The sequence below is a fragment of the Megalobrama amblycephala genome, linkage group LG14, assembly GCF_018812025.1.
Source record: "Megalobrama amblycephala isolate DHTTF-2021 linkage group LG14, ASM1881202v1, whole genome shotgun sequence".
Taxonomy (NCBI): Eukaryota; Metazoa; Chordata; class Actinopteri; order Cypriniformes; family Xenocyprididae; genus Megalobrama; species Megalobrama amblycephala.
Window position 1 is genome coordinate 43,268,694 of NC_063057.1, and position 27,983 is coordinate 43,296,676.

Here is a 27,983-nt window from a genome sequence, read left to right on the forward strand (position 1 = left end):
GTCTTGTTTGAATGTAACCTTTGAAAAACTGCTTATTTAGTACAATAATATGACAATTACTAAATAATAACACGGTTCCATTGGAATATTTTATTTTTCATGAAAGAATATCAAAAAAAAAAAAAAAACACAACAAAGTACATTTGTATATTTTATTAACCTGGGAACAGTATGCATTCAATGAAATTAAAACAAAATTAATTCATTACAAAAAGTTGTTTTTAGCTGGATTCGAACCCCAGTCTTGGTGAGCACCTGCAATATAAAACAGTATAAATATAAATGGGCAATTTTTCCACATGAAGAAACCAGAAGTTGTCGATCAACTCAAATGCTAAGGAAGGAATAGCTGTAAACGTCACATTTCACCCTTTCTTTTCTTCATTTTTTCTTTCTCTTCTTCCCCTTCTCCTTTTCTTCTTTTCCCCTTTCTTCCCTTCTTCCTATCTTCTAGCTAGGACAAGAGATGATGCTTAGGTGTTTTGTCATAAACCTCGTTTTGGCCAATAATGCAATCAGACATAGAGAGACCTGTTGGACATTATTGAAAATTTGGTGATCATTGACAATATGGGCTTGAATTTCTCTGTCAACAATAGCCCATATCCTTAAAAAACATCAAGTTCTGATGAAACAACTGTATAAAGTGCCATTTGAATGAAATTCAGACAGGGTGAAAGTCCTGCGGCGTGAATATGTGGTGGTACGTTTTGTTCACTGACTGTATTATTGTGTACTGCACACATAACCTTTTTACTGTACATGTAATTTTACTGTATAGCAGACCTACAGTATATTGATCTACACAATGTGATATTTCAGAGAGTTTTGCAAATGGATGCTCATATACATTGATGAGGCTGGATTTAACCTGACAACAGTGAGAAGGGGAAGACAAGGCTATTGTAAATGTACCAGGGCAACGTGGGGGTAACATTACCCTTTGTGCTGCCATTACACAGAATAGGGTCCTCCACCGCCATGCCAACTTGGGTCCTTACAACACTGACCTCATTCTTACATTTTCTAGACAGATTACACAATATTATCACAGCAGCAAACCAAAGGGACCAGATGCAATACATTGTCGTCTGGGACAATGTAGATTTCCATCGTTCTGCTCTGGTCCAAAACTGATTTCATCAACACCCACAATTTACAGTTCAATACCTTCCACCATACTCCCCCATCCTAAACCCCATTGAGGAGTTCTTCTCAGCATGGCTGAGGTTTATGATCTCCGGCCCTGTGTCCAGATGGTCCTCATTCAAGCTATGGAGGAAGCATGTGATCAAATTGAAGCAGCATCCATACAAGGGTGGATTTGTCACTCCAAAAGATTCTTCCCACGTTGCTTTGCAAATGAAAATATAGCCTTAGATGTTGACGAGGCCCTGTGTTTTTTTAGGTTTTTTTTTTTTTTTTATTCGGTACCGAAATGGATATGTAATTTATGTTAGAGTATTACTGAAGCTTACAGTACAATGGTACATTCAGTAATGTTATGTATCAAAACTGGAAAATGTTTTATGAATGTTTTGTTGAAATGTTCAGTATTGACTGACTTGAGTATATGAAAAGAAATAAATATTTTCATTAGTTTGCACAATTGGTGTCGTGGTGTTGGTGAATTTATTTTTTACAGTTTCTCTGTGTAAATGCTAAAAGTGTTTTAGGTTGAGCACAGGAATGTTTAACTGATTCAAACAGAATCAGACCATATGATGGTTGTGTTTATGTTATGACAACAAAATAAGGTTTTTATAAGACATTGTATAGTTTTGACAAAAGTGTTCCATTTTGCAAATTATCTGAGGTGTTGTGCTACTTTGGTGTAGTGTTGTGCTAATTGTGTGAAGGGATTTGTAAAACCAGGCCCTGTTTTCAAAATTGTGCTTAAGCAATTAAAAAAAAAAACTGTAATGTACTATACTCTAACAGTATCTCTGAAAAAAATCAAACCCAGACTATATCATTAGAAAAGTATAAAAGTTACAAGTGTTTAAGATTGAGCACAGCAGTGTGTAAATGAATCAAACAGAATCAGAATGTATAAACCATGTGTTCCATACGGTGTCAAAGTTGGGTTTTGTTAAATTAATGTAAAGTTTTGAATGAAGTGTTTCATTTTGCAAAAGATCTGTGGTGTTCTGCCATTTGTGTGTGTGGATCTGTGAATTGTGTGTAGTGTTTTGATAAAATGAGCCTTGTTTTTAATACTGTGCTTAAGCAATCATAAAAAACTGTAATAAATGCTTTCTTACAATGTGCAAACTAGTTTTGATTTTATGTCATTTTTAAAAAGTACATTATTTACATTATTACAATATACTCACAGTCTAGTAATGTCTTCCCACACATTTTTCTATTCTAACTGTGCTTATTTCAATCTGTGTAAGTAACAGGGGTGGTAAGACACACGCAAAAAAAATGTACAAAAAAAGAACAGCAAGAAAGCATTTCCTTTAGTTATAGTTAATAGATATTTAGAAATTTTCAACAAGGCATAATAGATATTTTCTCATTTACCAAAAATGTAATTATATTTTTTGTTATTGTGCTGTTACAACACACCCTATTTTAGTTTACCAAGCCAAGATTTGATGGGTCCCACATTGCTGCAGCAAAGCCAAATCTAAGTGTGGCTAGGAGACCATCTCAGGTTGATGACCAACCCAGCGCAGCAGTGTCCAGTGCCCCAATACCAAGCACCACTGTCTCTGTAAGTATACTGGCACAATCCACATTGCATTCTATGAAGACACACTCCACTACTGTGAACTTTTTAGAAACATATTCCAGGAAATCTTACCATTGTAGTGTTATCGTGCAGTGTGTTGAAACTCTGTCTTCATTGGCTACGGTTTAACTTGGTGTTTAGTTAGAGTCGTAATAAGGTTGATCATTTACTGTCACTCTTTGTCATTGACGTGTTGCCGTGAAAACTGTAATAAAACAATACAATAATATTAAATGTCTATGTCTTGATTAATCATACAATTATAAATATCTAACAAACAATCACAGCTGTTCACGCTGTAGTAGTAGCTATAATGGCTATAAGCATCACAGTTAGCTTGTTTTTAACAACTTATCAAACATCTTTTTAACAAAATCCTTACAAATATATAATCTTTAACATGTCTAACGTCACATAGATGAATTTATGGCATTGCCTCTATGATGGATTACAGTGGATGCAATGGATTGTTAATGAGAGCACACCATGACTGTCTCATTGTTTTCAGGAAGAACCATGAAGGACTCACAGGAAGTGACTAAACAGGCAGTGACATCATCACCTAACAAATAATATTAATTTTTAAAATTGAGGTAGATAAAACAGAAAAGTAATTATGAACTTCTTATTTTACCTGAGAATATGAACCAACAACAATAACGCAGATATTTAAAAGTTAAATTTCTTAAAGGGCAACACAACCATAATGAAGTAAGAGCAATACTATACAGTAATATATAATGTTTAATTAAACAGATTTTATATACACTACTGCTCAAAGGTTGGTGGGGTCAGTATTTTTTTAAACAGAAATTGACACTTTTATTCAGCAATGATGTATTAAATACATTTGAAAACAGATTAAAATAATCAGCAATTTTAAAATTGCAATATTATTTCCCAGTATTCAGGCTTTTGACTGTATTTTAATCTTCTTTCAAAAACAAAAAATCTTACTGCCACCAGACTTTTGAACAGTACTATATAATTTAATCTAGGATGAGTTAAAATTATTGGACAGTTATGTTTGACTGTTTCTCTTGTTATATATATAACATATTTTATATTTCACTGCATGATTGTACAGACACAAGACTGTACAGACCTGGAGCTCCAGCCTTTGTCCCAAGAACCACTCTAGATGTCACCAGTCCGCAAGAGTCTTGCAGTATTGTCTCGGTAAGTAATTTCAAATTCTGTTGGTCTAAAAAGGTAATTGAATTTGCATATTAACTGCCACAACTCACTAGTCACACAAAATAGCGCTAGCAGCTGACAAATTTCTAAAAATAGAACAAATGTATCAATTTTATCCTATTTCCCTGATATTTTGATGGTGATAACCAGTAGCTTCTAAAACACTTTCAAGCTGAAAAACAACAACAAAGTAAAGTCATAATATCTGTGCTTGACTCCTCTAAGGATCAACTTGATATTATATTTAAGGAATTATAAACAATTTATGGTTGTTAACATTCAGATGTTTAAAATATTTAAAAAATAAAGAGATATTGTTAGTAAAATGACAGAAGCGAAGCTTTTCTGCTGTTGATGTTTTACATATGACACTGGCTTTAAGAATATGTAATTTCATTCCTTTTTGGATGACAGTAGTGGTTAATACAAAGTTACCAGTTTTATTGTAGCAATAATCACTGTTATACCAACAGTATTTAGGTGAAACCCATAATTACCATAATAATTTTTTGTGAGGGTAGTCTTGGAGAAATAAAGCTCTTATTAAACAAATGACCTTGCTACACTAAATGTTTTGTCTTTTTCCTTTACAGACTGCTCCTTTGGGGTGCAGTTCGACTTCATCATTTGTGGTCGGAGACCTTGCCACCAGAGGATCACAAGTGGATTGCCAGCAGGCTTTTAAAAAATGGGGCCCAAGGGAAAACCACAGCTTTGTGACAACCTACAGCTCTGGTATTACCCACCACAGCCAGCTCTTACATACAATCAGGCTCCAGCTCCAGACAGATTTTTTTTTTTTATCATGCGCTTTTGCTGTGGATGCCATACAAGCTGTGGAGGGTCAAGGTTCTCTGTCCCAATCCCGCCTGTGGACAGCATCAACTGACAGGAGGCGGTCTGCACAAAAGGGCACGGCAGGTTCTGGACATCGATAGGATGTACAACATGTACCAAGAACATGTACCTCAACATGTACCTCATCTGTACCAAGTGTAAAGCCTCGCATGTGTCCTGGAGTCTGACTGTCCTGCAACAGCTGGATCTGGGCCATCGCTCGGGTCATACTCACGCGGAAGTAAGTGCATTCTCATTCCACATCCAGCTGATAGCCCATCATCACATATTTTTGCAAATACTTTACAAATCAAATATGTAAAATATATTAATGTGTGGATTTTGCTTTTCCTAAGGTATGCCTGTGATCATACATTTGGCTCCTGCGTGAGCAGGTCATTTGGCTCCTGCGTGAGCGGGTCATTTGGCTCCTGCGTGAGCGTGGACAAGGCAACAGTCCCACACGGGTCATCAAACAACTGCGTGAGAACCACAGTGAGGAGTGGCTGCAGCGTCTGGCCCGGTACACCACCCAATGTGTGGACTTCCTCAATCGACCCGGGGTGTTGCCAGTAAAATTCCAGGAACCTCCAGAGCCTACAGTGGTGCCAAGCTGCAAGTGGCTGCTCACAGTATACAGCCAAGACATCCTGACAAGGCTGGATGAAAACCATGCAAGGATAACATCTACATATGGATCAGTCTTAAAGATGGATTCCACTAAAAAGGTTAGCAGTGGATTTTTGTTAATTTATGCTGTTTGCAATTATATTATTATCAGAGCATGAGTATCATAATCTACATGGTGTGATGTTTCATTACACTGCATGCTTCCTGTCATCCACCGCAGATCACTAAGAAGCTGGCTGGGACAGCGAGGGGAAAGGGTCTCTGGCTTATCTCTGTTGGCAATGAGTTTGGTCAGGTGCTCATAAGTGTGCTGAAAAGGTACCAGCAAGCTGGTGTGGATCCACCTGCTGTTTTGTATGCGGACTGTGGCTGCTGCACTGAGGTGGGCAAGATCAAGCTGAAAACCAGGTTCAGATGTGCCGGAGGCTCCACTTCTCTCGAGTCTCTCTTCATTTACACCTGAACCGTTTCATCCCAGGTATGTCTTGGTTACACACACTGTGCATGTGTAAAGAGAGAGCATACCCTAAACACTGTGTCTATTTACAGGGACCAGTGCCAACATGCTGAACTTTCAGATTTATCTGCTGGAGGGTCTACACAGGTGGAACCAGGACTGGGACGCTGCTTCCCTGTCATCGGAGCCATCAGCATTTGCGCAGCTACACAGGAGAACGTGTTCACTGTGTGAACGGCAATTATGATAAGCTGTTTGGCAGGAAAGTAGTCCCCACGTTTTGTCCCCCTACATGTTACACTAGTAAGAGAATTTGTTATTGTTAATGAATTTGCAATTTGTGTAATCTCAGTCTATATATTAGAGTTAACCATATAAAGTCTACTGTATCATATTTGATATGCAAATTTCTAAAGGCCTCTAAATTATCAACATGACCAAAACTTCTGAAAACATGCCCTCTGTTGACTGATTGATATTATATTATAATATAATATATTATATTATTATTATAATTGTACAAACGTCCACCTTCAGCTCGTGTGTTATGTGTGCCCTGGGTCTGTGTTAATCTACTTGGTTATATGGACTCCATTTCCCACAATCCCCCACCTAGGAACCAATCATGCAATCACACCTGTTTCCCATCAGTGACACTTTATAAACTGTACTCTAACACTCACACATTGCTGAGTATTGTTTCTGCCTTGTTTTCCGTGTATTTCCATCTGTTCCTTGTTCTGTCTAGCCTGTGTTTTTGACCCTGGACTGATTCCTTGTATGATGATCGTTTGCTGCCTGTCTTGACCTTTGTCTGTGTTTTGGATTACTCTTTTGCCTTGCCCTCTTGTATCTGTTTGCTATTGTTTGACCTCTGCCTGTACGACTACGCTCATATTAATAAAGCCTGCATGTGGATCTCCAACTCCGTTGTCCCGTCCCATCCGTTACATCGTGCTTCATGTGTCATTTGCTGCGAAATCATTATTGATTTTTAGAAAGTTTTTAGAGTAACTTTTATATTGTTAGTAATGTTTGATGAACATTTACTGGACTAAAACATCTTAAGTTTACTTACTTAGAAAATTAATGTTGCATGTAAATATCAAATATGATTATCAGGCTTTTGAGAAATATTTATTTGTACGTTTCTCAATCATTAATGTATTTAATTGTGTTTATTGTTTTTATTTCAGGTGAGCTCATTGGAGTGCAGTATCTGTTCCAGCAGACTGGTCAGGCACTGCAGGACATGAATCCATACTCTGAGCAGGCTGCAGAGCTTATTGATGACCTCAGTGTGGAGGAGCGGGATGAAGATGAGGGCTCCTGTGACATCAGCGAGGGTCACACCATTACAGATCCGGAGACTGTTCCTTCACCACCCTCCTCCACTCTGACACTGGGTTCTTCCACCCTGGTCACCAGCAGTGCCAACTCTATCCTGGGCTCCTCATCCCCTTCACTCGTCCCTGACCCCACACATGGCCTCATATAGTCTCCATCACCTGGACCTTCAGGGATTGCTGTCCAACCTGTTCCCTCTGAAGCATCTATCTCAGCTCTCCCCTCAGAGCCAGAGGATGCTGTTCAGGATTATGATGATGATGACGATGATAGAGAGATGGTAAGTACCACTCTTTTGTCTTTCAAATGAACTAGAATATTTCAAACAGTGTCGAATTAACATCCAGTGCTTTAAATCCAGACTTTCCACATATTTTACATTTAAAAGTACAGCCTAAAGTCATTTATTTTTTCTTTTTTTTACAGTTTTTTGTACTATACAGATGTGTCAAAGCAGCTTTACCGTGATAAACAGGAAAATAACAGAATTATGGAATTATGCATCAAACAGCCCCAAAAGAAAAGGCAAGGGTACCCTGTCAAGATGGTCTCTGATCCTCCAAGACTATAGAAGGATTAGACAGCTTGTTCTTGGAAATGGTTTGGTGATGGGAGGAACATCACTGCAGCTGGTGGAGGTTAACCAGAACACCCTGAATAATTGGTATAACAACAGACAGAAAAAGCAGGATCGCGCTCTGACAAAGGCAGTGATGTCTCGCTGAACATAGTGGTGTATTAGAGGTAAAAAATGATATAAATACTGTTCGGTTTCTCACACAAACCTATCGTTTCGTGTCTTAAGACATCAATGTGTCATCACGAGCCGCAGGGTTTAATTTGGATTTGTCTGTCGTGTTTTATTTACTCTTATAGTCCTAGTTCCCGCTGACTTGCATTATACCACTGACAGACGGCAGCAGTTGCAGTTAAAAATCATCATTTGTGTTCAACTGAAGAAACAAAGACACCTACATCTTGGATGCGCTGGGGGGTAAGCAGATAAACATCAAATTTTCATTTTTGGGTGAACTATCCCTTTAACTTTTCATTAAACTTGTTATTTTAAAAAAACTTATTTAACATTTTATTCACCTTTTAATTTGATTTTGAAAACTTCTTATTTAACATTTTATTCAATTTAATATTCATTGCTGTTCTTTTGGCATGATTGTAAAATAAAAACAAATTGGCAAGTGATTGCTTTTTGACTTTTAATTACGTATAACACTATATTTCATCAGTAAACTGCAACAATATAACACTTGTGTATAAAAAGATAATTTGTACATTTTGTTATTCCTGTGACAGACATTTTTCAGTATATTAGTTACTATTGTATGGGTTGCATCATTACAAATAACAGATTTGCAAGTGTCTTGTTTGAATGTAACCTAAAAAATACTTAATCAGTACAATAATACAACAAATACTAAATAACAATAACACAGTTCCATTGGTATATTTTATATGAAAGAATATCATATAAGACAATATAAGACAACAAAGTACATATGTATATTTTATTAAACTTGGAACAGTATGCGTTCAAAAAATTGTTTATTTAATGAAATTAAAAATATTACAAAAAGTTGTCTTTAGCTGGATTCGAAGTTAGGCAGCGCATCAGTCTCATAATCTGAAAGATCTGAGTTCGAGCCTCACATAGGGCAGGGTGGTGTCTTTTGGTGCACAAGAGCGTTTAGACGAAAGCATGTGATTGTCCATTTCTCCTGGGGCCAAAAGGCTCTTCAGCTCTTCTGGAGGGCAGACAGCATGACATTCTGAGAAAATCTGTGTTATTTCAAGTAGTTTACCTGAATCTCATTAAATGAAATTACATTCAATTTTATAGCGTTCTTTTATGGGAGCAGAGTATTTAAATGAATCACGCAACACGATTTACTAATGTTTGTGCACGTCAATTTACTTGTATTTGCGCCATTATTTAACGCCCTGTTGCTGTTAGGAGGAAGTAGTTGGAACAGCAACAGCCTTGATTGTGGGATCCATGGAGGGAGAGGAGGAAATGGAGGAACAATACCTGCCTGGTCGTCAGGGCAACAGTCAGCTGAACCTTGAGCACCTGGAAGAGGGACAAAGGCAGGAACTTCTACAGTGCCTCCCAGCCCAACTTTTATGGAGACACCTGGCAGAACAGGCATGATCCACCATCACATCACTCTCAAAGATCCCAAACCCATTCGTCAGCCAGTATACCGGCTCGCAGAGAGACTTCTACCAGTTATGAAGGAAGAGTTGGAGACCATGCAGAGTCTTGGTGTGATCAAACCTTCAATCAGTGAATGGAGCAATCTAATTGTTCTAGTGCCTAAGAAGGATGGCAGTCTTTGATTCTGTCTGGACTTCCACAAGCTCAATAGTGTGAGCAAATTTGACCCCTATCGCATGCCAAGGGTGGACGAGTAATGTATTGCTGGAAGAGCAAAGTATCTCACCACACTATGCAAAGGATATTGGCAGGTCCCACTAAGTCCAGAGAGTAAGGAGATAACTGCATTTAAAACACCCTTTGAATATTTCAGTTCTGTGTCCTTCCCTTTGGGCTTCATGGAGCTCCAGTTACCTTCCAAAGGATGATGGACCAGATCCTCCGTGGGTCTGAGAAGTTTGCTGCTGCATACTTGACATAATTTTCAGTCAAAATTGGCAGGAGTGTCTGGGTCATCTGAAGGATGTGCTGTTGAGAATTAAGAATGCTGGTCTAACCATCCGCCCAGACAAATGCACCCTAGCTAGGACTGAGACACAATACCTAGTGTATGTGCTGGGTCATGGTGTAATATGTCCACGGGTGGGGAAAGTGAAGGCCATCAAGAATGCAGAACAGCCGGTGACCAAGAAACAGGTCCATTCTTTCCTAGGACTTGTGGAATGGTACAGGCATTTTATCCCCAACTTCTCTGAATGAGCCTTTACCCTTACTGATTTAACTAAAAAAGACAAGCCGAATAAAGTTAACTGGACTCATGACTGTGAGAAGGCTATCCAGGACCCAAAGGACTCCTTATGCACAGAGCCTGTTTTACAGAGTCCAGACTTTGAAAAGACTTTTACCGTGCAGACAGATGTTTCTGAGCATGGCATTGGGGATGTACTACTTCAGGAAGGTCAAGGGCAGCTCCAACCAATTGCCAACATCAGCAGAAAGCTCCTTTCACGTGAATCCAGGAATTCTACAGTTGAGAAAAAGTGCCTGGCAATTAAATGGGCATTAGACTCTTTAAGATACTACCAGGTGGAACGCAAATTCAAACTTGAGACTGATCACAGGGCATTAGCCTGGTTGGGCCGTATGAGGGACACAAATGCCCGTATCACCAGATGGTTTTTAACCATCCAGCCATTTGAATTTGAAATTTTGTACAAAACTGGGTCACAAAACTGTACAGCAGATTACCTCTCTGGGACACTCTCAGGTGTCTGAAAAATGTCACAGGTTAACCTGTTGACTCTATAAACTTGGACTTACAAACATACAACCATTTCACTGCAAAATGTACATCTTTTTTTTTTTGTTACATCTGAGTTTTTGTTTTGTTTCTTCTAAGTTTGTTACTGCTGTGTTTTGTTCTAGTTTACAACTCTATTTAGTTTGTTTTCTTAAAGTTTGCCACTATTTGTCTAGAATAACAAAATGCCAGAACACACAATTATTCATGTAATATTTACTTTTATTTTTACACAAATTTTCCACGAACCTTGTTGCAGTTAAACTTCCTGGACCACACTCTGTGTAACCAAACCCATAATCTATGTAAAACTAGTGATGGGACGGTTGATACCGGGGCTTCGATGCTCCGACACAGTTTTTAAAGCACTATTGTATCACACACTGTACCGATGCTTCTATCGAAATGACAATACCACGTGATTGATCACGTCTGAAGCTTCGAACATCATGCAGTATCGGAAAGTCGAGACAGCTGGTTTGATAAAATTGGCGCTTCAGCTGATGCATAAAAGGAAAATGCATTTATGTTTTATTGCTGGGGTCTCAGAGACCCCGAACAGAACATAAGGGTTAAACAGCTCACCCAAAATATTTTTTCAACTACTCGCATCAATTATGATCACATAATTGTAATTGTATATTTTGTATTATTGATCAATATGTTAATCCGTTGACCAGGTTACACATAACACGAGTGGTGGTCTCATTGTCACAAATTAATTTAGATGACATTACATCAGATAGAACTGATTCAAGACAAGAGTGATTCAGTCACGGACTTCTGAAGCTTTGGTCACATGCTTTTTCAAACCATATCTGCTCTGCGATGTTTTAGATATGGTGGAGAAAACAAGTCTGACCACCAGATGTCACTAATGCGCACTGTGTTAAAAGCTTCAAGTAATGAACCGTTTTTCTGCACAATTTGATGAAAGCCTCAAATACTTCAGAAAGCCTCGGTTTCCCATCACTAGGTAAAACTGCTTTTTAAAGCAGTCCCTGTGGAATCACTTCCTGTGGAAGCTACCATTTTGGTGTGATGTCAGAGGGGGGGATTTTAAGAACAGCAGTTTTTCCATATAATTTGCTGATAAACTCTCTCTGTTAATGGTTGTTGTATTAGCTGTTTGGAAGGTTTAAGTGTTGTGTTGGGTGTTTATATTATTTAATTTCATAGTTATAAACTTTTTAGTTGGTTTGATATGATGGTATGCCTTGTAGGTGGGACTTCAGCATATAAATAGGCTTGCTTGCTGAATGCATTCAGTTCTGATTGTGGACTCAGAGAAATCACATACTGAGCAGTGTTGTGAACTTGGGCTATCTGGTTTAGCCAAAATTAGCACATTGTTGCTGTTTTGTTTTCTTTATGTCCAGTTTTTTTTTTTATCTATTGTTTTCTCCTGCACTGTAAATATTTTTGCACCTTCCAATAAAACACCATTTTTGGATTATACAACCCCACTCAGATGAGGTTGTATAATCAAATTCAACCCTGCATTGTACCTTCAAAGGCTCAGTCATAAATACATACAATGGACTTACTTTGATATGTCTGCCAAAGCTGCATTGTTCTTGATGTCGGACCCAACATGCCTCCTAAAATGGTTTAAGACTTTTCTTTTTTTTTTACATTCAGACATCTATAATTAACAAATGATCTTGAAAATGAATATCATTGAATATCATGGTTACACTTTATTACAAGTTTAACTTTACATTTAAGTAGTGAGTAATATTAATTAACAACATGTATATACTATATAACTAGGGTTATGGTTAAGGTTTGTTTTAGATGTTTTTTTTTATTTATTTTTTATAGGAATTATAGGAATTACAATAACTGGGTTATAACTAGGTTCTAACCCTGAACCTACCCCTAAACCTAACCTTAACCCATGTAGTTACTTCATATTACAGTACTTTCTGGAGTAAGTATTCTGTAAGTACACTGTAACTACACATACTGTAAAATAAAGTGTAACTGATTTAGGGTTAGTTGCATGTAATTATGCATAATTATTCATACGTAACAAGGACACTAAAATAAAGTGCTACAAAATAGTTTATGTAATTCTCTTGATGGAAGAACGTTTACAAGCCTATTAGTAGATGATTTTTCTTTTCAACACATCCTTCTGCAGGAGCACTGAGGACACAGGAAGGAAGTGGGGCTGGGCTGTATTGAGTGTTCATGGAGCCCAAAGTCATTGACATCTATTGTTCCAGCAAAAGTTCCAGTTCACAGGCATTTATGACCTAACAAGCTTCTAGTGGATGGTTTATGTTGAAGAAACTTTTTTATTATTATTATTATTAACTAGTCTAGTAAAGTTATTTTTTTTTTAGGGAAAAGATTGCCATCAGACAGACTGTACAACACGTCTCCACTGAACTACCAAAAACAAAGCTTCTGTAGACGTTTGATTGAGGATATCCTTTAGAGACAGAATTGTTTTCCTTCACACGTTCCTGATTGTTGTGGGCTAATGAGTGAAAGTGAGCAGTTCCCACAGAGGTCCTCCAGACGGGATTTTGCAGAAAATTCTTTTAAAAGAACTCCTGGATTATACACCAAGGAATGATGTGCCTTTTCCAACTGGAATTCAGTGTATTAAACAAAAACATCTAAAAACCATCAATAACAATGCTGGGAAGTAAAGCCATTCATGTAGCTGTTTGGGTAGCATGTGGAATATTGGTAAGTCTTAATTAACATATGAAATAATAATAATAGTCCTCTTGTAAAAACTGAACTTGATTTCTTACAAAGATACTTTTCAGTATGTGACTTCTGCATGCTATTTTATCTATCCAGTAAAAGTATTTCCAACTTTTTTTTCAGAATACCATGGTGGCAGACACATGGGAATGTAGCATCAAAGTTGTGAAAACAATTTCTACCACAGACTCAATACAAATCATGCTGGATAATGAAGATGTGAAATGCCAATATACAGTTTCTGTCAGGGAGAGACACAATGACTCTAAAGATTGTCATCAAGACCAGGAACATTCCTCACATTTTGAATGCAAAACTGAAAATTTAGATCCTGGGACATGGCATCACCTGGATATAACAGCAAAGTTTGGTGAAAACCAACAGACTCAACACAATCTCTCCCTGCCAACTAGTAAGAATTTTGCTTCTTTGCATAATTTTCAGTCTGATAGTCAAGAATCACTATTGCTGTTTCTCACTGAACAAACCTCTAAACAGTAATTATTATACTTGCATGTTTGACTCATCAGCGTTTGGGCTCCAGTGTGTTGTGTGATGTTTTTTCACTAAGTGACAATACTTATGAACTATAGAGATTAGATAAAATAAAGACAAAGCACTGGTGACTTTAAATGAGAAAAAGTGCTATTATAATATTTGTCAAGACTTTTTCCATTATAGTTTAGATTTCATTTCTAACAGCTTCATCATTGCATTTTTGAACTTTGAACTTTGAATTTTGAACATTGAATTTGAACACTTAATAAGCCATACATTTAAACATCATAATTTGTGCTCAAAAACAGCCATGGACCATACTTTCGTCTTCTTTTGCTTGATTGTGACAACACACATTAATTACAGCTGTAATTATATGCAGGTATTTTTAAATATAAGTAGAATGTAAAAATATGTATGTACACAAAAGTGCATACTATCAAATAATTAATTTAAATGTTAGAACATACTAGTTAAAGACACTTATAAAGTGGGACTTTTTTTTATCTTTTTTTTATTTAATCTTTTTTTTATTACTGTGAACTTATGTTATTTGTATAATAGTTGTTTGATATAATATATAAATTAAAAAGGAAGATTAATATGTATAAATTAAGTTTATTGTTTATGTTTAGCATTTTGCCTCCACGTTTGTTGTAAGGTGAGATGTATCACGTGTATAATTTTTTACATAAATACATTATATAGAAAACCTCCCGTTGCAAAATAAATAAATAAATGGTGTCCCACCAATTGGGTACACGTGCACTGCATAGAGTTCTGCACTGATGACGTTTTTTGTAGGCCAACTTGAAAGTTAACATCACCCTGGTTCCCTCAATAAACAAAGCCAATAGGATTTTTCCATTTTTCAATCATATCCACAGATTCACACATGCCATAAAGTAGTAAATACAAGACAGACTCAAACACAGGAGAATTACTCCAGCAAAAAGAAATGTTACAGATGCCTCTGAGAATTACAGGATGTTTGATCTGGCAAGTTGTGGAAAAACACAGTCTTTGCATTGCCTTCCTTGTGATTATAACATCAAGAAAGCACGGATGAACTTTTTATTTATTCCCAGTCAGATCACATGTCCAGACACTGTTCATTTGTTTGCTTCATTTTTACAGTAGATTAATTTTTAAACAAAGACACTGTTTGACGCAGGCTTTTCAGAGAGACCGAAAATAAAAGATGATGCAGTGCCAGTGTCACATGTGCTCTGTGTGGGTTTTGGGACTTTTGTCTTACTTCCTGTCTTAAGTGCCATGTTGTAGTTCTGTTCAGTGCTTGAAGTGGAAAAATAGTTTGGGTAATCCTAATGCTTAGTTCAAATTGCGCTCCTGAAGAAGGGAGGGAGTGGCGGGCTTCTGTACATGCAACATGTCGGAAATGCCGGTACGCAAGGAAAGCTGGCATTAAGCTAAAGGTAAAAACAGAGAAGTGCCGGTACTGTGTACCGGCGTGTACCTGCCCATTTCAGGCGCTGGTTCTTTGTAGTTTTCCCTGTTGATTAGTCTTACCCAGGTGTGTATCATTATCTTGTTAAGCTTGTTTGCCCTTGTGTTTAAATAGCCCTTGTGTTTCTCTTGTGCTTTGTCATATGATGTTTGCTGTTCGTGGTTCTGTTCCCTGTGCTCTTGGTGTTCCTTTTGTCCCTTTGCACATAGATCCACCTCGCCTGCCATCTTTTCAGCTCCAGCATCATTACAGATTGACTGACCTAAAATGGATCTAGCAGGGGTTTGTTTGATACTACTTTGCCATTTCTCTTGAGGACCACATTTGTGAGTTCCTGGACCTTGCATGCAACACTCATTTCCCGGACTATAATTGGATTTCTTTCTTTTGCTCTGGACTCAGTGAACCATTATGCACAAAAGTTGGCAATAATGGTCCTCGAGCATTGCTGTGTGAATTTTTGAATTACACCCTCCAGGTGAGGGGGTCCTCCTCCACTTCACTAACAGTGAAGGGGGACCCGCTCACCTGGAGAGTGTAATCCAAAACTTCACACAGTGACCCTAAACATTTTTTGGGGGTAGGGGGCTATACAACCCAAGCTCCGAATGAGCTTGGTCCACCTCAGACTCCAGCTGTCATGGTTGCCACACCAGAGTCTCCAGCCATCATGGCTGCTGCCACAGCAGAGTCCTCAGCCGTCATGGCTGCCACCCCAGAGTCTCCAGCCATCATGGCCGCCACGCCAGAGTTTCCAGTGGTCACGTCCCCCACACCTGAAGCTACAACGGCAGGCCCAATGCATTTTAGACTGATTTCCAGTGTAGCAGATCCACCACTGATGTCGGCGCGAGCGGCCGGCATCCCCAGTCCAGTGCTCTCAAGCCCAGCAGCCTTAGCGCATCCTAATAAAGTGGTCCCAGAGTTACTGCCACTTTCGTCTGCGCTCCCTGTGATGGCAGTTGCTATTGTGTGTTTAGGCTGCACACACCTCTCCTGATTCCCCCGAGGTGGCGACATCTACTACGGCTGCAAAGGCTATTTCTGAACTCCCCTGACAGCTCTGCTATGGCCATGGAGGCCAACTCAGAACTCCCTGCTTGTCAGAACTCCCTGTTTGTCAGAACTCCCTGCTTGTCATGACATGACCACGGACATGACCACGTTTATGAACTTCTTGCCTCCACTCTCAGCCTGTTTTGTCTCAGCCAGGAGGGACATTTTAAGTTCTCCAGTCTTGTTGGCTCAGCAGAAGTGGTCTCCACCACCACCATGGCCACCTGCTCTGCCTGCTCCTCCCTGGCCACCTGATCTGCTTGCTCTGCCCTGGCCACCTGCTCTGCCCTGGCCAACTCCTGACTGTCTCTATCAACTCCACCTCCATTGAAAGCCCCATGGAACAGCATTGCCTCCTGTTACTCCTACTATGAAGATGTCTTCTGCCCCAAACAAGCCTACCAGTTGCCCTCGCATCGACCATGGGACTGTGCTATTGACCTCATACACACTGAGTCAGTGCATGGTGGAAAGATTTATCCACTCTCCCTGCCAGAGCAAAAGGCCATGGAGGAGTATGTGGAAGAGGCCTTCCAGCAAGGCTACATCTGCCCGTCCACTTCCCATACTGCTTCCAGTTTTTTTCTTTGTGGCCAAAAAGGACAGAGGTTTGTAGCCTTGCATCGTTTACTAAACAAAATCACCATCAATTTCATTACCTGCCTCCCCTTATCCCAGCTGCTTTGGAACTGTTAGAACTGTTGCGTGGGTGGCTTCTATACCCAAGAAGCCACTCACACCTTCCAGCACCTTAAACGAGCCTTCACTGCTGCTCCCCTCTTAGTTCATCCTGATCCAGATAAATCTTTTGTGGTTGAAGTGGATGCTTCTATGACCAGCATGGGGAACGTCTTGTCTCATCAGCAGGGGAAACCTTCCCGACTCCATCCATACACCCTCTTCTTTAGGGCAAAAGAACTGCTCACTATCAGATTAAAGTGGCGGCATTGGCTGGAGAGGGCCCGTCATCCATTCCTGGTACTCACCAACCACAGAAACTGAGTGTATCTCTGAGAAGCCAAAGGGGCTTATCCCTAGACAGGCAAGATGGGCCCTCTTTTTCACACAGTTTGAGTGGTCCATCTACTATCGTCCAGGGATGAAAAATGTGTAAGCAGATGCCTTGTCCCATTTCTACTTTCCAGAAGAAATTCCAGAGAATCCTGAAACCATTCTGCAGCTTAATATTGTCATCAGTCCCATTCAGTGGTCTCTGGATGATAGACTTGCCGTAGCCTCCACCACCAAGCCTGCTCTGCCGAGGTGCCCCTGCCAACTGTACTTAGTTTCCTACATCCCAGCATATTCCGCTGTATACATTTTTATAGTTCACTTGATGAAGTTACTATGGCATTTTATAACAACGCATGTCGAGTATGCATTAATGTTATACATTAACGTGAGAGTGCATCAATTTAATGTGCAGCACGAATCTCGCCACAAAAGTCACGTGCTCTCAAAAATAGTTTCCTCATGGCCCTACTCTGGCTCAGATAGAAGATGTGCATGTTCGGTTATGGTGTGTGGCACCAACCGGCAGAAACATAAATGGCGCCTGTTTTCAAATATTTGAATGTGTTTTGTCATTTAAATCATGCCAATTGATTTATAATGTGCGATGGGTCAGATTAAAGCCTAAATTCACCAATTTCTCCCGAAATACAAAAGAGTAAACTTCATAGTTAACTGCACAATGTGTATCTGATATAAAACACATCATCAGATTTTAATTGAAGATAGGATTAGCCTGTTATTATGCATACACATCATTCTGTATTTCACAAAATGTATTTTTTGGCTCGTAGCCTATTTAAATGAAACTTAAAATACACTTTATGTGGTTGAAAACACCAAATAGTTGTGATATGAAAATCACTGAGCATGTCCATTTCTGGCTTAGCGCCAGCCAAAGCGTGAAAGCACGTTTGAATTTAGCAGTGAACATTCTTATCTTACCAGTGTTGTTGTACGCTTTAAAGGGTTCAAATCAAATCACCTTTTGCCTTTCTTATCTCGAATTTTACGGTCATTCTAACTGCATTCTATAGGCTATATCACGCAGTGAGTTGCCCTGCATCATATTCATCATCAGTTAACTGTATGAAATGTCAGATGACCTATGTAGGTCTGGGGGCGGGGCAAGTGTGTTTAATGCGCTAAAAATTTTAAGGCGTTATTTTTTCCATAATTAAATAATTTAATTAACACGTTAAATTCACAGCCCTAAAAACAATATACACTATAGCAAATCTTGGCTCGATATATACAAGCTGGATATATATTTGTATCAAACTTTATCCGCATACATCCAGTATACTCATGTACGACGATATATAGTATGTAAAATACATTATCTCAACTGCTTGATTGCTTGTATCGTCACAAAATGTAAACTATACTATCAACCACCTCTAATCTGTTAAATGCAACTATAATGCATGAAGATAAGATGTTATAAACAGTAACATCGTGATTTTCTGTAGCTGCCTTTTGTGTATTGTGAAAAGCCCTCAATAAATAGATTGTTTGCAAGTTTGCATGAGCAGATTGTAGATAAGTTTACCTATCCCCGACAACCTCTGCAGTCACATTTAGGAACTCATTAACAACCTCCTTTTTCAAGACACGTAAAAGCTTTAAAAAAAAAAATCACAAGAGTATACTGATAGATTTGGTCGTAGAATAAAATGTTAACCACAGAGTGTATTTCAGCCATTTAACCAAAAATCCATTGACTGAAATCAATGAAATCAATTTTCTGGGTCTTTGCCAACAAAAATTCTTCATCCCTGCAGCACTCCAAACCTCTGAAGTAAATTAACCCTGCTCCAGAGGAGGTTATGTTTATAGAACAAGTTGGTACTTAAGTATCCAAGTATGTTGCATGATCTGCTTTCAGAAATATTTCCCAGGTTTAAACACCACACCCTTAAATCTAGCCAAGAAAGGCTCTTCAAAATGTCTTGGCACATTTGTCTGCATTGAAACATTGGAGAAATTCAGTAGTCCATTAAAATTTGGATTTTGTTACACAGTGAAGGTATTATTGATACACCTTTGTCCTTTAAATGCTTCTTTATGAGAACAATGCTGTACATTGCATCATAAGGTGGAATAGATATCATTAAGTAACTGACGCTTGGAACTATTTTCTTTACTGAAGCAAATATAGGCAATATTCTGGTAATATTCTGTCTAAAATGTAAGTTACTCAATATTAACTTCTTATTTATTAGTCTAGTTTATTGTCTAAAAGGAATAACTCGCTTGTCGTAATCATGCTCTGAATATCAGTGCTTGTATCTGTGGTTGATTGTATCTGTATTACTAAATCACAGCTGATAATCAGAACAAAAATGCTTGATTGCGTGATATTGTTTAATTATCAAATTTCGATCAAACAGTAAACAACAATGAAGAAAAATATATTGGACATTTCACTGATACTACGTGAAAGAACTTTAAAATGCGTGTTCACAGATTATGTAAATCTAGAGCTATGTGCCTGGTAAATCCAAATGGCCAAGTATCAAAAGCTTCTCTAAATATGAGGAAAGGTTGGATTGTGCTGATAATGTGCTGTGTATATGCATCTGGGCTAAACTCCAAAACAGGAGTTTGACTGTAGGTCAATTCTTTCAGACTGTTCTCCCCTCCCATCCGGCTCATTGTTCTTTTGTTCTAATATATACAAAGACGCATTAGCTCTCAGAGGTCAGTCTGATTACAGTGACACTTATATAACTTATAGTGGCCCCCAAATTTATGTGGATACGTAGGTTATACTTATAATTGCATTTAAGAACAAAATATCAAAGCAAGTGTGTAAAAATTACATACAAATTAAAGTGCTACTGTGACACTAAGTAATTGGCAAAATGGCTTAGAAACTTGAGGTTCTGAGAAAAATGTATTTTAGGTGGTCCAAATATGTACCTGTAAATTTGCAAATTAATATCTTAAGGTATACTAGACAGAAGCTCCTTGTGTACAGATTTCCATAATTAAAACAAAAGACAATGGTTGGGGTGCTATTTTCGTTTTCTATTTTAGTTATTTAATATTGCATTTTGTTAGTTAACACACACACACACATATGGTTCTTAAGGAGAAAGAGAATGGAAAAAAGTCATTAGAAGAGGTTGCCTGAATGTGACCTTCAGGCTTAAAGGTTTCTTATCCTGTTCTCTCACAATACACTTTCAACAAAACCTCATCAGGAAGAGCTTTCTTAAAAAAGCAATCAGCAGCACTATCGTGTTTTCACATATAGGTTGTTAGACATTCCAGTGCTAATTATTCACAGCAGGACCCACTGTGTCCACACCTTTCCTTTCTACATAACAGCACTGCCATATTAGAAGGACCGTTATGATAATGTCTGTCTGAGGCAACAAAATCCAAAGAGACCACAAACTGATTTTGTGTCTTTTTGGTGTGTAGACCAGAAGTGTAAGAGTACCTGAAAACCATACTTGAGTAAAAGTACTGATACCTTACATCGAAAATGACTCCACTACAAATTACAAGTAACCAATTCCAATACGACTTGAGTAAAAGTCTTTAGGGCAGTTTCCCAGACAGGGTTTAAATTAAGCCAGGATAGGCCTTAATCCAGAATAGTTAATCATGGTTTCAAAAATGGCTTTCTGAACAGATTAAGTACAGATTAATAAAACCTGGAATATGGAGTCCTGAATTAAAATAAACCAGATTCATTTAAAACCAACTGTGCAAATCTGAATTAGCATGAGAGAGGTTGCCTGTAAAACATGGAATGAACCAAGAAAAGCTTAAAACTGCATGGAACTGAGAAGCAAATCCAAGGAAAACAATGGCAGCAAAAAAGACTCCAATAAAAACTTAACTAAACAAGAGACATTTATTTTAAAGCAAGCAAAATACAAGCAAAAAAAGCAAATACAAACAAAAACACAAGCAAAAAAAAAGAAGAAGAGAAATGCCTCGAAATCTGTTTGTAAGGAATTCTTTTTAAATAGATTTAAATTTTAAATTTAGATTTAAATTTAGAATTCTATATAATAATCATGGGCCAGTTGTTCAAAAGTAATCGATCGGATTCCGGCTTTCGGATTGGATCAAATCTTGAAAATGGGTTGTTCAAAAGGAAAAAAGGATTCTGAAATCAGAATAGATCACAAAATCCAATCCTAGTTTTAATCTGGATCAAACCTTCAGTTTGTGTTGTTCAAAACTTGTCAGTAGGATTTGGATAACTTTGATCCAAAAAACAGGATTATCCTGATCCCAACAGGGGGTAGGATTTAAAGGTGGATTCCAGGAGGAAAATGTAGTAAAACTTTAAAACTGGTCAAAAAATACAACATTTATATCATGTAATATACATACACATTTTTTTATTTTGCTCTTGATTAGTTTAACTGTTAAATAAATTAGAAGTAGACATTAACCTACATATTTAGCCCTTCGGTAACCTACTGTAAAGTAAAAAATGTTGGTGCCATAAAACAATCCCCAAACAGCTGTAAATATCCAACAAATATATTATATTTAATTCAAAACCCATATTCTTTCTATCATCATGTCCCTTTAGGGGCTCCGTAGAGCACTGGTAATCCAGATTTGGTAATCTGGAAAAGTGTGTATCTGGATCATGGTGATCCAATCCAATTTTTCTTTGAAAAACCAACACAAAAGTAAGATGGATTACCTGATCCTGGATAGCAAAACATGGGATTTCCAAATCCAGATCATTCTGATCCAGATTAAACTTTTTGAACAACAGGCCCCATATGATTATTAATGCTTTTGTTTTGTCCTTTAAATAACTATTTACACATGTGATAATTGGTATTGGCAGTCTAGAAATGATACTGGTTTAATCCAAAGCACTATCATAGTGGTTGCTTCATTATATTATTTAAAAGTTTTGTTAGCAGGTCCTCAACCCAAGCACAAGCTCAACACTTCACCACAACGGTAATCTCCAAAAAACATTAATATAACAAAAACATTTACATAATAGAACATTAAAAAGTAAGAAGTCTCTCCATATTCTCATCTTTCTAAAAAAATGCATAAAATAACACTTTTTCAACATTTACTCTCCCACTTCAGCCTGGTGCAAAGCATGATGGGAAGTGAAAGTCCTGTTTGATTGGGTTACTTGACTGAAACGTTATTTCAAAATGAAAACATCAAGTGAGTTCTAGTAACCATTTCAAGTCAATTTAACATGAAGCAATCACATTTGAAACAATGGTGTTAAATCAAAATAAATTGTTTAAATAAAGTGAACAACAATACATGAGTCTTCTTTGAAAGACAACGTTAATCTGAAGTTAAATCTGCCTCCTGGTAGGTTAAATTTAAGCCTCAATTTAGTCCTGGAGTAGCTCTAGTCTTCCTCCAGGAAATCAGCTTATTAAACTCTGGACTAGACTAAGTCTATGACTATTTTAAACCATGACAGAGAAAGCAGATTTCTGTTATTCTGGTTTAAAGGGCCATTTTATTCTAGGACTAGGCTTAATATCTGTCCAGGAAACCGCCCCTTAAAGTATCTGATTTTACTCATGCTGAATGTAAGCTCAGAGATGCACTAGTCCTGAGAGACATACCATTGAAAATAAAAAAATTTGATTTGTAAGATGAGAAATCAAGTTTAATTGTCTACAAACGTTTAAACTTGATTTCTTTTTAAACGTCTACAAACTCTCAAGTCTCAGTTGAGCTCAAGTGCACAGAAATGCCATAAGTAAACCGATATCCTTCAAAATGGTCTTGTCAATATGACGGATAAATAAAACAATGTTAAAGGAACACTCCACTCCCCTAGAGTTAAACAGTTGAGTTTTACCGTTTTCAAATCCATCCATCACTTGCTGCAGTCATTTCCTCATCTAATAAATAAAACATCTGCGATCAGCAACTACCTACTAATCCACTCACATTAATGTAAAGTATCCGTATTGACAATTTTTGGTTGAGTAAAGGCAAAATGCACAAGATATAGTACCTTCAATGCCCTTAGATGGCGATATCACTTCTTTACAGCAAAAATAAACTGCTGCAGAAAAAGTTAGCTGCCATGAAAAATGTAATTTGTAATTGCATTACTCATCACAAATGAAGTGGAGTAAAAAGTAAAAAGTGGAGTGATGCAGTGTCATCTGATGGCCCGAAGACCACGGGCATCCAATAAAGGTCTTTAGGCTTGTCCCTTACACACAGAGATTTCTCCAGTTTCTCTGAATCTTTTGATGATGTTATGCACTGTAGATGATGAGATTTGCAAAGCCTTTGCAATTTGACGTTGAGGCAGGGGAGCCGCTAAAGGGGGGAAAGTTATGACGATTCTAAGGGCCCACACACTTCACAGGGCCCCCAGAGATCAGTTTTATTAGTAGTAAGAGTCAGTGCTCGAAGTACACAGTACCAGCACTTCTCGCGCACTGGCACTTGTCACATGTTGCCGGTACTCTGAACGCCCACACCGAAACGTAGAATCACCACACTATTAATTGTACGTCGCGCGTTCAGAGCTTTTATAAGCTTTACGAACTGAACAGATCAATTGTCTGCGCAATATGACTGTGACTGAAGCCCAATTGTTTAATTTTGCATGGGTGGGGCGCGAATCACCGTCAGCGCGTTCACCAGCACGCTCCAAAATTGTTAATATTTGCACAAGCCATTCCTATGCAACGCTGATGATAAAATGTGCAACTCATTTGGATTCCATTGAGGATAGTAAAACGCTACAGAGAAAGTCGAACATGATCTAAAACAGCCACTAAAATGACTGATGAAAAGAGGGGAAACATCATCCTGCAAGCTTTTTAAACTTATGAAGACCACATTTACTAGAATTTATCACATTCTGTTGTATTTATTGTGGCAAATTTTGATTAGTTGTAGAATTTATGATAGATAATCTGTTAAAGGAATAGATTTTTTACCTGTAATTGTATCCTTATTGTAACAAATGCTATAGTTAACAATTACAACAACTATGTTATTTTAAGGCCGAGTACAAGTTAGAGCTTTAGAATATGGACCTTCTTGAATTTTTGAACTTCTTGAAACAATTGGTTTTGTTTAAGAATGTATGAATATGAATATTTGATTACTGTATTTTACTATTACATTTACATTTGCATAATAAATCATCTGCTAGTGCTAGCTACAGCCATGGGAGGTCTCTGACTAAACACTGATACCTAGTGGTCAAAAACAATAGCAAATGTAATAGGTTATTATTATTAAATTGCAGACAAAGATTTTGGATAGCTAGGTTGACTTGTATGTTTGGTGTGGTAGGGGCCCCAACCTCAAATTCTTTCATAGGGCCCAAAATTGCTATTGGCACCCCTGCGTTGAGGAACATTGTTTTTAAAGTATTCCACAATCTTTTTATGCACTCTTTCACAGATTGGAGAGCCTCTGCCCATATTTACTTCTGAGAAACTCTGCCTCTCTAAGACATCCCTTTTATAGCTAATCATGTTACAGACCTGATATCAATTAATTTAATTAGTTGTTAGATGTTCTCCCAGCTGAATCATTTCAAAATTTCTTGCTTTTTCAGCCATTTGTTGCCCCTCTGTCACCTTTTTTGAGACCTGTAGCAGGCATCAAATTTGAAATGAGCTCTTTTAGTGGATAAAAGTGTAAAATTTCTCAGTTTAAACATTTGTTATGTTATCTATGTTCTATTGGGAATAAAATATTGGCTCATGTGATTTGAAAGTCTTTTAGTTTTCATTTTATTCAAATTTAAGAAACGTACCAACATTTCCGGAATTCGTTTTGTATATGTGCACGTGTGTGTGTGTGTGTGTGTGTGTGTGTGTATATATATATATATATATATATATATATATATATATATTAATTATATATATTTTTTCTTTTTTATATTAATTGTTTCACATGATTGACTGTATTTTATGTCTTTTGGTTAGGACCTTCAGCAGTGGAAAATCTCAGGGTTTCTGGGGATGTGAACAGCCTGGAAGTTTCATGGCAGCCTGGTCCAGGCAAAATAGAGGGATATCGAATCATGCTCATAGACAGCAATGGCATGGGTTCAATCTGGAATGCAACAGTTGTGAACACGACCACCTCTTATACAATAAAAGGGCTTATTTCTGGACGACTCTACAACATCACTATCATTACAGAGTTCGGAGAGCTACAGAATTCAGTGTCTAGACAAGCACAAACAGGTATTTTGTATTAGATCATCAAGTAATAAATTGATTAACAAATTTGACAGTACAGACACTAAAATGTTTCCTTCAACTCTCTTTGTGAGTGTGTGTGTCGGTTGTGCTCATATATCTGTGCCTGTATGAATTCCTCTGCTATATTTTAAGCAGATATGTTAACACCCTTTCCTGTTTTGAGTACTGAAAGGTCACTTCTCCTTGTGCTATGTTACATTATGTCATGCTGTCTCAGTCATAAAACATGCTGCATTAATTATAAATTCCTAAATTTAGTGAATTTGTGTGCCTTATTTGATGGACTAAGGCTACATTCACACTGTCAGTTCAAATCTGATTATTTGTGTATCCAATTGGAATCTGATCTAAAAATATTGACTGTCCACATTGTGTATTGCAACTGCTCAGATCCAATTTGTGTGTCCCACGCTGCTCTTTCGTTTTTCGAAATACTGTATCTGCATTGGTTTTTATGGCAATGATGTTTAGTTTATAGGTATATGCCAAAACAACAAAATCCACAACATGGAGGGGTTTGCAATAAAGATGTTGTCTTATTTACAACAATGTGTAGCCGCCATGCTACAAAACATTTCTCCGTTATATTTTGTCATTTTCTGCTTGTTCAGCACTTTTCAACAACACTACCTTGTGTCTGCAGTGACTTTCAGCATGTTTCCTATAAAAACACATCTGATGTTTATATTTTACAGGGCGTTAGAAAGTCAACCATGCGAAATCCGATCTGAGCAGTCAGACTGAAATGGATTTCCAGAAATGCGATTTGAATAGGATTTCAAACCACATATGAACGTAGCTCGAAACAGATTTGTAAATATTACATTTCATGTAATTTTTTTGTAGTTCACACTTGCTAAATCTGACTGGATTTCGATCAGATTTACACAAAAATTGGATTTATACTGATAGTCTTAACGAGGCTTATGGCCGTTTCACACCGATTTCAAGTGTGAGCGGCGCGTGAGCAGCGCATATCAAAAAAATATGCACCCCATATGCACTGCAAACGGAGTATGGAGGCGTTAAGCTCAATGTCACTAGGTAACACAATATATCACAATACAAAAATGCAACAATATTGTATTATGGATAGTGACAATATGCATTGTGCATAGATCCCCCAAAATGAAAATTTCTGTGTGAGAAAAAATTCAAGTTTACAGAGTTTACAAGTTTAGTGTCAGTACTACATTAAATTACTATATATAATGTTGAATATAATGTATAATAATGCAATGGTGGAATATATGTGGGTCCTGATAATGCCAAATGTCTTATGTTACCAGTAAAAAGTCTACATTATTTTAAATATACCTACCATGTACTGAACCAGATGCGTGTATAATCTGAACTGAATAAGGAATAATTTAAACAGCAATACACAAAGTTGTCCCCTGCCAAGTAATTTACCCATGTGTGTTAATGGAAAAGAAATACAAATATAAATTAAAACACACTGATAGACAAAAATAAAAAAATAAAACCATAATTGAAAATTGAAAAACTGAAACTAAACAAATAGACTTTGTAAAATAACTGAATCAAAACTAAATTTAAAACCTAAAACAATTTTTTTTTTTTTTTTTACTTTAAACAGGCATTTTAAAGGGTTAGTTCACCCAAAAATGAAAATTATGTCATTAATGACTCACCTTCATGTCGTTCCACACACGTAAGACCTCCGTTCATCTTTGGAACACAGTTTAAGATATTTTAGATTTAGTCCGAGAACTTTCTGTCCCTCCATTGAAAGTGTATGTACAGTAGACTGTCCATGTCCAGAAAGGTAATAGAAACATCATCAAAGTAGTCCATGTGACATCAGTGGGTTAGTTAGAAGTTTTTGAAGCATCGAAAATACATTTTGGTCCAAAAATAACAAAAACTACGACTTTATTCAGCATTACGGGTTCGGTCTTACTGGTTTGGAACGACATGAGGGTGAGTCATTAATGACATAATTTTCATTTTTGGGTGAACTAACCATTTAACATCATTAGTGAGTAATGTGACTGATTTCTCCCTCTTCCTGTACAGTCCCAGCTGCTATCTCTAACCTCAGAGTGGAGAACAATGGCAACCAGAACACCCTCAGGGTTCTGTGGGATAAAGCCTCGGGTGATGTGGACAGTTACCTTGTCAATCTGACATTACCTGGTTCAAACTCTTTTGAGAAAGACCTGTCCCCTAGTAGTACAGATGTGATGTTTGACAGTCTGAGTCCTGGAAAGAGCTACCAGGTATCAGTCAGCACCAGGAGTGGAACACTTTCTAATAAGACATGGATCACAGGAAAAACTGGTTAGTACAAGTTGCTGGATAA

The 27,983-nt window shown here is 37.5% G+C and overlaps 1 protein-coding gene and 1 long non-coding RNA gene across 6 annotated transcripts in view; one reads left to right on the plus strand and one right to left on the minus strand.

Annotated features, from left to right (window-relative positions):
• Positions 1-138: 138 nt before the first annotated feature.
• Positions 139-27,932, minus strand: LOC125245744. 5 transcript variants are annotated; one of them, XR_007179603.1, is made up of 4 exons: positions 3,123-3,444; positions 2,813-2,945; positions 363-454; positions 139-255 (listed from the first exon to the last, which is right to left on the minus strand). It is a non-coding gene; the product is annotated as an uncharacterized LOC125245744 (long non-coding RNA). The 5 variants fall into 5 exon arrangements; XR_007179602.1 differs by having other exon boundaries at positions 370-454; positions 3,123-3,442; XR_007179605.1 differs by lacking the exon at positions 3,123-3,444 and adding an exon at positions 27,815-27,932 and having other exon boundaries at positions 139-454.
• The window catches only part of ptprb (protein tyrosine phosphatase receptor type b), a 49,837-nt gene continuing 34,678 nt past the window's right edge, over positions 12,825-27,983 (plus strand). The window contains exons 1-4 of the mRNA XM_048156425.1: positions 12,825-13,384; positions 13,529-13,817; positions 25,376-25,639; positions 27,698-27,961. Of these exons, the coding sequence (XP_048012382.1) occupies positions 13,331-13,384; positions 13,529-13,817; positions 25,376-25,639; positions 27,698-27,961 (871 nt within the window). The 5' untranslated portion in view covers positions 12,825-13,330. The remainder of the gene's footprint in view (positions 13,385-13,528; positions 13,818-25,375; positions 25,640-27,697; positions 27,962-27,983) is intronic.